General features: G+C 38.4%; 1 protein-coding gene across 4 annotated transcripts in view; it reads left to right on the forward strand.

Moving 5' to 3' along the window:
- Positions 1-12,185, forward strand: part of FRAS1 (Fraser extracellular matrix complex subunit 1) — a 453,697-nt gene that overhangs the window by 167,378 nt on the left and 274,134 nt on the right. For all 4 annotated transcript variants that reach the window (XM_031664538.1, XM_031664536.1, XM_031664537.1 and 1 more), the window contains exons 5-6: positions 2,813-2,972; positions 4,661-4,794. In XM_031664538.1, coding sequence (XP_031520398.1) covers positions 2,813-2,972; positions 4,661-4,794 — 294 coding nt within the window. The remainder of the gene's footprint in view (positions 1-2,812; positions 2,973-4,660; positions 4,795-12,185) is intronic.

The raw sequence follows: 12,185 nt of genomic DNA on the forward strand, positions 1-12,185 counted from the left end.
TTGGAAACAACAGTGGTGTTTCTTGGTAGTAACAAAAGGTCTTGTTTTATGAAGTGGAATGTCTAGAGCAGTCTTCTAATTTTTAATAAAATGAAGTTTACTTCAAGTTGTTCTATACAGTCTTTAAATTAAGACTTTAAGATTTTACTTTAAATATATATAGTCAAATATATATATAATTTAAAGACAATTAAAGACTATAGAGTCTTTAAATTAAGACTTTAATTTTGACTTTAAGGTATATAAATGATTAATTAGATATTTTAAACAATAATTTGCTTTCTGATGACAAAAAATATTTTATTGGGGAAAATTTAGAAAAGAAAAAAGTATACAAGCAGAAAAAATATCACCAGTAATCCGAATACTCTGAAAACCACTGTTAATATTCTTTTGGTTTTGGTGGAGGAATTGGCAGTGGAGATAGATAATACATACAGATATATGTTTTAACGTCATTGGAATTATGCTGTGTTTTATGTCTTACCTTCTTATATAACATTATATTATAAATAGTTCCTTAGTGTACTCTTGGAGAACATGATTCCCTGTTATTAGATATTTGTGTAGCTTCCAGTTTTCACTAAAATATTTCCAATTTCACTCTAAAGAACAATAGATGGAGTTTCTTGTATTTAAGCCTTTTGTGTGTCATTAATCACTACAAAAAGTGAAATTAGTAGGTCAAACCATCTAGAGTTTGGGTATTGAAGCTGTGACATCTTTAGTCATTAAAATGTAAGTCTTCTGTGTCTAGTGATAAGCCCAAGGGAAGTGCCACAGATAGTGCATCCTCTTTTCAAGTGTGATTATCCCGGGGAGGCCTCTCCTGGTTGAGTGATTCCAGGTGTTATCGCGAGGGAACGCTTTGTGTGAGAGAGAATTTCTTTCCCTTCACTATAGCTTCACCAGCTCTAGGTACTGTGAACTTTAAAGTCTTTTCATATCAGATATTTAAAATGTTATCCAAGTTTTATTTTATAATTAGTATTTTTTACAATTAATAAATTTGAACATTCTATAAGTTTATTGCTATTTTTAAAATTTGAAAGGTCTTTTTCTTCTAATAAATGCTTTTATGTATTAGAGTTTAGTTCTAATTAATGTAATCTGTAATTTTTAAAGTCAGTTTGTCCTTTGCCTTTTAATTTTATTTTATATATTTTAATCATGTATTTTTGGCAGATTTAAAAAATTTAGCTCATTCAAACCTATCAATTTTCTTTTAAGTTCTTTCTTTGCTTTCATGTGTAGGCCTTTTCAAGAATAAAGGGCAATTGCCCTGTCTTTTATTAGCCCACAGTTTGTGGACTTGCCCATTTCTATGCTGTACTAAATTTGAAATTTACATATAATTGTAGCAGAAGTAAAAATGGATGGCACAGGACTTGACCTTTGTATCTGTGTCCGTTCCTACTACTTACAATCAACACAAGGTGTGGAAGAAGGGAGGAAAGTCAGGAACTCATTCAATAGAAATGGGAGAACATTGAGCATCTTTTTATTTTAAGATGTTTAATTGACAAATGAAGATCAAATGTAGTCAAGATGTACAACACAGTTGGATATGCATATATATCGTATAATCATTACCACAATCAAATTAATTAACTCATCCATTACCTCCCATGCTGTACTTTAGATCCTCAGAACTTGTTCATCTAATAGCTGGAAGTTTGTAGCCTTTGGCCAACATCTCCCCAGCCCTGGGTAACACTGTTCTACTCTGAATTGAGCACCAGTGCACTGCACACCTGGGTGGCTCTTTAGCAGGCCACCTCATTTAACCCTTGGAAGAGCCCACTGGTGAAGGGAATGTTGTCATACCATTTAATTATTATAGACAAAGAAACTAAGATTGAAAAAGATGAAGTCACTTACTTATAGTTTCCAAGGCAGGAAGGGCTGAACTGGGATCTGAGAACGTGCATGTGGCCAAGTAGATCCTTGGTTTGTGCAACTCACTGCTTGGGTACATTATTGCCTGCTTGTGCTCCCTGTTGGCTATTGCACTTTCCTCAGGACCATGAGATCACTGGAACAGAGAGAGACAGAGAGGGAGAGAGAGAAGGGGGGAGCGGAACTAATCAAGATAAAAAGTAAAGTCAAGGCCGGGCGTGGTGGCTCAAGCCTGTAATCCCAGCACTTTGGGAGGCCGAGACAGGTGGATCACGAGGTCAGGAAATCGAGACCATCCTGGCTAACACGGTGAAACCCCCTCTCTACGAAAAAATACAAAAAACTAGCTGGGCTAGGTGGTGGGCGCCTATAGTCCCAGCTACTCTGGAGGCTGAGGCAGGAGAATGGCGTAAACCCGGGAGGCGGAGCTTGCAGTGAGCTGAGATCGGGCCACTGCACTCCAACCTGGGCGACAGAGCGAGACTCCGTCTCAAACAAACAAACAAAAAAGTAAAGTCAAAGAAAGGAAACAGGATCAGAGAGAGCTACTGAAAAGGATATAGTCATTATGAAGAACACAGTAAATATATGTGTATTTGAACTGGGGAGAATGTTTTAAATGATAGGAGACTAGGTTATTTTTATTTTCTTTTTGTATTTACAAATTTTCTGAAATTTGTAAATAAAAAATCTTAGGGTAATAGAAAGAGAAAGTCCATGTTTAAACTGGCCTTTGACTTGGAACATTGCAAATTCCACTCTCAACCTTGCAAGCTCATAGCTTTCTTCTGCCTTTCCCTGAGCTCCATCCTTAGTTTGTGTAAAAGAAGATTTGTTTCTGTTTGGCTGAATGAAAACCTGTATTTTGGCACTAACTTTTTTTTGTTTGTTTGTTTGTCTCCCTGACACACAGCATGGGACGGAATGGGCCTCTTCTCCATGTAGTGTGTGCTCTTGCAATCATGGGGAAGTCCGATGTACCCCTCAGCCATGCCCACCGCTGTCATGTGGACACCAGGAGCTGGCATTCATCCCTGAAGGAAGCTGCTGCCCAGTTTGTGTGGGCCCTGGGAGTGAGTATGAGCTTGTAGAAGTGGACCCTCTTTGCTTGGGAGGTTCACATGGCAATACCCCAACTCTACTCTTTTTTGCTCAGTGTGGCTCAAAGATTTCCTAACCCCATTCCATGTTGGAACCAAGTGCAAAACCTCGCACTGGGCAGGGTGGAGTGTCCCAGAGAGTGAGATTGGAACAAATCCTTAAGCGCCCTTCCAAATTTGAGATTCTGTGAGTTTCTGATATTTATCCCTCTGCATTCACAGCTTCTTAGACGCAAGGAAATAGGGAAAAGATCCTTTGATATGATTCCATAAGGCCAAGGTGGTTCCTTTTGCCTCCTTAGTGGACAGAAAAAGGAATAAATCAGTTCTCTGTATAGTATTGTCAACACTAATTCTGTTGGCTTGTCTTTGAGATGACGTAACATCTTTCTCCAAGATACACACGACAGGAAGCATGCCTTTTATTTATCTTTATTTCATCCCCACTGAAGAAAGTATGCCCGCCTAGAAACCAAGACACCCAGATTTTGTTCAGCAAGCCAGGGTCGGACTTTTAGGCCCTCTCCTTGGAATCCACACTTGTTCCCATACTCTTTTTATTACATTTTGAGGATCTATAATTCTTTCCATTTTTATAACTAGGTAGTGTATACTATATAATAAATAGGAATTATTATCATTGCTGTATTATGCTCTCTCACAACATATAATAGCTAGAATACTTTTATTTAACAACAACTGGAATGCACACTCTATTCTTGCTTTTTCTCGTTAAAAAGATACCTCATTTCTTTCTGATCCCCAGTTATTCCATTTCCAGTAATGCTTTATTTACCCTAGAGAATTCCAGGGATGAAAAAATATGCCCAAGAATTGATGAAAGGAAAATGCTTGCCTCATGCATTTCAGATGTCACCTACCAGAAAAGGACTGACAGATGTTTTGGGCTAAATAACAAACCCTATAAGTGAAAATACTTGGAACAACAGAGTTGGGGGTGGTGTGGGGAGTAGGTTGTCTGAGTTTGTGGGATTCTTTCTTAGGTCCTCAGAGGCTTTCTCATTGACTCTCCATGAGAAAGAATTTGAAAGTATTTTCCTGGAAAGATTGGAGGATCAACTGGGGCCAACAACATAATTTGCAAAACTGTAGGGTCCCTTGTTCAAAAATCAAGAGGGGAAAAAGCTTTTTTGTTGTTGTTTTTTTGTTTGCCTCTGTGATCTCTTTCTCTCAACCTGTCATATTTGTCAAGTTTTTTAGTTGCTATTTAATGTTTTCCTCCCTCGAGCCTGGGAATGAAGGGTGAGAGGATGCCCTCACAGACACCCCAGGCTCTACCCTGTGACTTGGTGCATAGGGCGCATGCAACCTCCTGGCACCAGCCCCCAAGAGGGTTGGGGATGACAGCATTCATTGGGACAGAGTGGAGGAGCTGGTAGCTGAGAACTCATCCCAGGAAGCCAGCAGCAGGTGGGACCATGCATGAGCTGAGCCTCAAAGCTTCACCTATAAAACACAAATTCAGAGATTTCAAGATAGTGACTGCTGAGCATTGCACACCAAATACAGGACCTCCTTCTGTGCACTGGGCTTCTGACCAGTGGGCCCTGTGCAACTGCACTGGCTGCACCTCCATGCAGTCAGCCCTGGGATCAACAAATGCCATCCCACTAGTAATCCTTGTTTCTTTGACCTTCCAGAACCCTGTTCCTATGAAGGCCGTGTGTTTCAGGATGGGGAGGACTGGCAGCTGAGCCGGTGTGCCAAATGTCTGTGTAGAAATGGGGTTGCCCAGTGCTTCACAGCTCAGTGTCAGCCTCTATTTTGTAACCAGGTAAGGAAGATAACCTAAGGATGCAGCCTTCACAGGCTACTGAAGAACTTGGAGTCTCTTCTGAGATTATGGCAGGCAGGCCTCAGAAGCACTAGAAACAAGAAGCAAAGACCTTTTTGTTTTCCTTGTAATTTTGGAGACCACCTCTGAGACATTTCTTTTACCCTTAGAAACTACAGATAGGTCTAATTACCAGCCACTTAGGCTAATTGTTATATAATGCAACTGAGCCTTGAGGGTTCACACAAGGAAGCCTCCAGCTCTAATGGCAGATGCTCCAAAAATGTCAAGCTAAACATCTGGAAAATTTAATAATGTGATTAGATTTGTTATTGTTTTTCAATGCATAGGTATAGTCTGCTTTTTAAAGACATAATGCATATCTTTGAACATGATTATCCAGATGTACACAATTTAATTCTTATAGGATAATGATTCAAATTATCAAAGGATTTTCTCTGAGGACATTTAAGATAGTGGGATTTTGTTGTTCATTTAAAGCTGATCTGATTCTCAAAACATTAGCCTCTTCACACAAATTTAGAAGAGAAAATCAATTGCAAATAAATGTGGTATACATGATATTTTATATTACAGTTTTTTACTCTTCCAGAGGCTCCAATGGATGTTCCATGGAGTTGATATATAACCATGAAAGGAGTTTGCCTCCAGTCGAAAAATAGCTCATTTTTTTATCTAAGGAAAAGCTGGAAACCAACATTCAGTTGATACAAAGCAGTACTTTGTGTCAAATAAAACAAAATCAATGACATAGCATATTGTGACAATTGGGCAATATTTTTAAAGGCGACAAAAGGCAATTAGACAAGAAATGCTAAATGCCAAATAAAGGAGAAGTGTATCTAATTGAAAGACTAGATTGTATTATCCACACCACACCAACTACTGTGCTCATGTCTCATGTCCCAATTCATCACAAGGCCATGTCCTTGCTTTAAGATGGCAGATGAGCTTGTTGATAGAGTTGCACAGTGTCTTGTTCTAATGTTCTTACATTTGGAGGACACTCTAGTGTTGAGGCATTCTGATTAAGCCCATTTTGGGGCCTAGTCCCCTGGGGTATGAAGGATAATTAAGCAGTTTGCCACGATAATAATAAGGGAGGTGGGAAGGAGGAATGGAAAGAAGAGTCCATTGGAGACCTTCTGCTTTAAATCTTAAAAAATGTAACCTCGGATTGCATATTAGGGGACCAGCTACTGGAATAATTGAAAGTACTATTTCTCATCTTAAAAATCATTAAACATAAACTCTAGCTTCATGTGCAATATTCACTTACAGTTTGTGTTAATATACATAATGTAAAAAGATGAAATTTGGTACCATACTTTAGAGCTAATTAGTATGCAAGCAATTCTGAAGACTTGGAAATAGATTGATTTTAATCACTGTTGTATCATCAAGTCTATATTTTTGCCATTACATAAACAAAATCTCAACTGTCAGATCATTTGGAATCATTTTTCTTGATTTAATGTCACTATTAAATTTTGGATGTTTATCATACCTAATGATACAGTTTGTTAACAAATATACTGGATGTTCTGATGATCCAAAGGGGTGCTGTCAAATTAGTGCTATTGTGGAAAATATCACCTCACCTCTACCATACCTACCACCACCACCATCACTATCACCATCACCACCACCATCACTACCAACATCACCACCACCATCACCGCCACCATCACTACCACCATCCAACCATCACCATCACCACCACCATCACCATCACCATCACCACCACCATCACTACCACTATCACCACCACTGTCACTACCACCATGACCACCACCATCACCACCACCATCACTACCACCATCACCACCACCATCACCACCACCATCACCACCACCATCACTACCACCATCACCACCACCATCACTACCACCATCACGGGTGTTTACTATGTATCAGCCATTAATTATAAGAGCTTTTAAATTCTTATAACAGCACTACAAAATAGGAGCTATTATTATGATTTCTATTCTATAGCTGATAAAACTGAGGTCCAGAGAGTGTAAGTAACTTGCTCATGGTGTCAGCACTTTTAACCTAAACAATTCTACATTGCAATCTCAGAAGACTACATGTGACTTGTATTTTTAATCAGTACATTACTAATCCTGGAATAATGAATTACACATTTATATATAATGCCAGCTGGTGCAAAAGTAATGCGGTCTTTGTAATGCCCATTACTTTTGCACTAGCCTAATAATAATCATAATAATGACGTTTGCTAACATCAAGCCCTTCCAAGAATTTTATATACATTACATCATTAAATATAAGGAAAACACAAGTTTATCAGTAGAAATGTATTTTCAGGTCTTGAATTCTGGAAAAATTTGCAACTTATCTTCAAGGGTTGTTGTGAATTTTAATGTAAGGTTTTTATTTTTATTTTTTAAATTTCAAAAGGAATTTTGTAATCATTAATGAAAGTTTGGCAAGGGTGGACAAGCAGAAAGGAAAACAATCATCCATATTTCCACCATTCAAAAAGACCAAGATAGATTTGGTGATGGAGAGGGGAGGAGAATTCATTCCAATATTTTGGTAACAAAATGTAGTTATGTTTGTTAGCATAGCTATAATCACATTTTAAAAGTTGGTGATAATCCTTGACAAGAGGAGAAATTCCTTATGTTCACATAAGGGGTTATTCTTCTAACGAAGGATGTAAATTCATACTGAAGTTGCCTGCTTTCAACTTTTGTCCAGATGCTTTGTGAACAGAGCCATAACCATAACCCTTCCACATTTCTGTAGGCTCCCTGAAATTGTTCAGTCTGATGAGTGTTCTTGTGAGAATTTTAATACCATACTTTTATCAAATCTAATATTAATTAATCTGAGTAGTTTGAACTTATCTTTGGATGTTTTTTCAAGATAGATGGGCCAAGTGTGGTGGTTCACTTGTGATCCCAGCACTTTGGGAGGCCTATGGGGGTGGATCACTTGAGTCCAGGAGTTCGAGACCATCCTGGTAATGTGGTGACACACTGAGTCTACAAAAAATACAAAAATTAGCTGGGCATGATGATGCATGCCTATAGTCCTAGCTACTCGGGAGGCTGAGGTGGGAGGACAACTTGAGCCTGGGAGCTTGAGGCTGCAGTGAGCCATGATCATGCCACTGCACTCCAGCCTGGGTGACAGAGCAAGACCTGTCTCAAAAAAAAAAAAAAAAAAAAAGGAAAAAAGATAGAAAGATAGATGATTGGTAAGTCTTCTGAGCCTTTACGTATTTGAGTGTGACTTTTTTGTTGCTTTCATACATGAAAGACAATTTGGAGGGATCTAAAATTTGGAAGGACTATAATCTCTTCCCATCCTGACCCTATGGACTCCTTTCCACTGAATTTTGGAATTTAGTGCCATGGAGGAGAAATCTGAGGTTTGTCTGCTTTCTATTCTATTATATGCAGCTAATTTTACTCTGTTGCATTCTTATAGGATGTTTCTTTACTTTTTAATTCAAACATCTTTCAGAATATTTCTAGGTGAGTTATCTTTTTATATATTTTTGCCTGGAATATTATGGAGCTCTTTTAGACTGTATTCCAGTTTTTGAAATGTTTTCTTCGGTGATGGCTTTGATTAATCATATCTGTTCCAGTTATTCTCACTTCTCCAGAAATATCCATGACTCTTAGATTGCTCCTCTCTCTTTCCTTCTCATTATCCATTATGTTCTCTCTCATCGTTTTTCACTGTGCATTTCCTCTGCATGGCAAGAGTTTCTTAAGTTCCTATCTAGTATCTCTAATACTGATTTTAATTTGACAATTTTGGTTTAATTAAGTCTTCTTTTTTATTTCTGCTATCATTGGTTCATCTAGTTTTTTATCCTGTTTACTTTTTATTGCTTCCTGATTCTGTTTGATAAAGTCTGCATATTCTTGCATCTTACTGAACTTACAAAATGGCTTTTAAACGTTTTCTTTTAGATCCTGTAGTAAATAGTTTCCAGAAATCTGCTGTTTCTCTGAATCTTTAGAATGTTACGTCTTTGTCTTTGATGGGTTTCTGGACATGCTATCCCAAATACAGCATCTTGGCATATTGAATATTTTGAGCAGAAGGAATTTGAGTAAATGGGAGTAGCAGGAAAATCACTTTGACCTTCCCCCTGCCCTTCTACCCTGAAGCAGGTCACGAAGCCTAGGAAGCATTTTCAGATCTTTCCCTAAAGCAGGTTTTAAGACTCTCATGTGAGAGGTGCTGTCCTTATACCTACATCTATACAAAAGGAACACCCTTATCTCTGAAGACACAGGGACACAGAGAAAAATCACCCTTTCCTTTGCCTTGCAAATTTTTCCCCAGTATGTTATCATTAGATCATACTTTTTGCCCAATGGAATGGCTATCCATTCTTTATCACAGCTGCTCTAAGAAAACACTCAGGGTTAAGTGTTTCTTTGGGTCTTTATTTCCTTATGAAGGTTCCTGTGTCACATAAAACTTAAATACATTTTTATGCTTTTCTCTTGTTAATCTGCCTCAGCTATGAACTTAGGATGAGTAGAAGATATTTGTCCTTTCCTACTGGTCATTCTTCAGAGTTTTCTCCCAAGTTCCCTTCTTTCTATTTCCTCATCCTTCATCAAGAAAAATCAGTCTATAGTCACTGCTTGAAAGCTGCAAGGGTAAGTGGATTTATAGCCAGATGCTAGGAAATAAGCACGCCTCCTAATCCAAGGATCTGGCAAGTTTCACTTAGTGTAGCTACATTGACCAAGATCATTTCTTTTTCTTTCTCCACTGCCCAACCCTCTTGTGTTCTGAATACATGGAACAAAAAACTCAGATCTTCAGCCTGCACTGCTTTGAAGGCTCTTTCCATGTCTCTCTCTGACTGTGATTCTTTACACTGGGGCACTCTCCTTCCTCACTGCTTTTTATCACTCCCTCTACTTCCCCAGCACACATACTTCCCACTCATGTTTTATTGTTTGACATCATGGGCTCTGACTAGATGCAGAAAGAAAGATATTAAGGGAGGTGAAGGGCTAGGGCTAACTCTTTGCCTCAAACAGCAGTGGCCACACATTGGAGAAAAGAAGGTCATATTTTGTTAGATCTAAGAAGGTGGAAAGTTGGGAAGAGATGATGGTTCTTATTTTTATTTAGGCTTGCACAGCAATGGCAGGCCATAGAATGTCTTGGGGTCAGTGGGGCTTCCTCCTGGCAATGGCAGGAGGTGGACTGCTCATCTTACTCTTTGTTGGTGGGATTTTAATGTCTTTCTGTATTTTCAAGAGTATTGTACTGGGGAGAAATTTTGTCAAGAGCTTTCAGCCATAATACACTATAAACTTCTTTATCATAAGTATTTTTATTTAAGGAATACTGGAAACCATAATTGAATATATCTTTAGTAGTAGTCCTACCCCAAGTTGTAGTGGCATTAGTAATACATTTTAGTACTAAACCCCTGTTTACTGGGCACCATATTAGACCTAGGGTTGGCAAACTTTTTCCATAAAGAACCAGATAACAAATGTTTTTAACCTTGTGTGCCATACAGTCGGAACAACTACTCAACTATACCATCGTAGCACAAAACCAGCCATAGACAAATATATAAATGAATGGGCATGGCTATGTTCCAGTAAAGCTTTATTTACCAAAACAGGCAGTGGGCTGGATTTAGCCCACGGACCATTGTTTATTGGCCCGCGTATTACACTCTGTGGTTAGAAGGGCCTGTATATGGCGGTCAGAATGATAGAATTCAGGTGTATGGTAGCAACAAAAGTGTACATCAAAAAGCCTTTCCCATCACTGCTCCACCTCCCTACTCAGCTTCTTCTTACTTCCTCTCCAGTCCTGGCTGTAATGCACCAGTCCAGATGGATCTCAGCTCTCAATCATGTAGTTCTCTTGTTTCCTGAAAATGTTCTCTTTAATGCTTTTCCTTCCTGCTCTTGTTAGTTTGTATTTTTGAAGAAAGATTCTGTTTTGGTCAATATGACGTATAATTAGATGTTGCCAATAAGATTTGGAAAGCACAATTTGCCCTATACCAACCACCGTACAGGTAATACCTCCCTCCCTGCGTATACTCATGGGGACTCTGCTACAGTTCTTGAGTCTACTCCATGCTGGTTAAGACGGATTGATGCTAACTCTATGCCTATTCAAGATTTGTGATTTTGACATTTGTTTCCTGTTTGTCTGACATTGTGTAAGGCTTAGTTCATTTGTTTATTATAATAAAGTTGCTGAATGGTGTAACATCAGCTAACGTTTATTTTCTCACTGAAAGCTTATTAAACTGAAGAGGTCTGTCTGAAGTCAAGAAACGCTAAATGATTGCAGTGCAAGTTCAATTTCCACATATTCCATTAAACATCAGTGGTCATAATACTTTGCATATAGAAAAATAAAGAAATAAAACAACCTAAAACACAGAAAATAGTTGTCAATTTAATTCTAGTGGTTCAGTCACTTGAAATAAATCCCAGTTAGGTAGTGATACATGAATCCAACTCATCATATAAAATGGGGTTAAAGAATTGCTGAGGTATGACTGGGGTTTTCCACAAAAAATTACAGTTCTGTGACTCCACCCCTCCCAAGTAGACTGGCCCTTCTTGTCCTTGCAGCATGAATACCAGAGTAACAATGACAATAAAATTGCGTTTTCTACTGCTCATGAGAGAAAGTGAAGACAACTGTTCTAGATTTATCTTCTATATAAAATCTGCCACTTCTTAGTTATTGACAGTTGGTTCGTTCTCACCCTTTCCTCTGCCTTTCATTTGTCTCCTTTCCCGACATTGAAGAAGGCTGTAGTGATAAGTCAAAGTAAGAGGCTGACTCTTTGGCATTAATGAAAATTAAAGAAAGAAAATTCTTCTTAAGGCAGCAGAGACAAATAGTCTGATATTCTGGGAGTGCTGGTTGTGGTAGAGGTGAGAATGTAGGGACAGGGCAGTTGGGAAAGGCTTCTTTGGGTATTTAATCTGTCACCCACATTTCTCTGCACTGGCTTATTCCCAGATATCTAGAGATATGAGTGATTTTTTTCATGTGAAAGATCCCTCCAATGCACATATAAATATGTGTCCATTCATGTAAATAAATGTACACATTTATATATATGCAAAATAATAGTGAAGTAGCTTATTAGAGGAAGGATACCTTCACTTCTGAGTTTCAGGATGACTCTGCAGGAGTATCAGTGTTCTTAAATGTTGGTATGGTTGGTACTCGGAAGTCCTGCTGTCAACCAGTTACTATTACCAAGTTAGCTGTGTGACCTTGGGCAAGTTACACACCTCTCTGGTCTTTACTATTCTCGCTTGTAAAGCAAGGATAAGAGCATCTACTCATAGGGTCATGTGAAACACTTA

This window comes from Papio anubis, chromosome 3 (genome assembly GCF_008728515.1).
Source record: "Papio anubis isolate 15944 chromosome 3, Panubis1.0, whole genome shotgun sequence".
Lineage (NCBI taxonomy): Eukaryota > Metazoa > Chordata > Mammalia > Primates > Cercopithecidae > Papio > Papio anubis.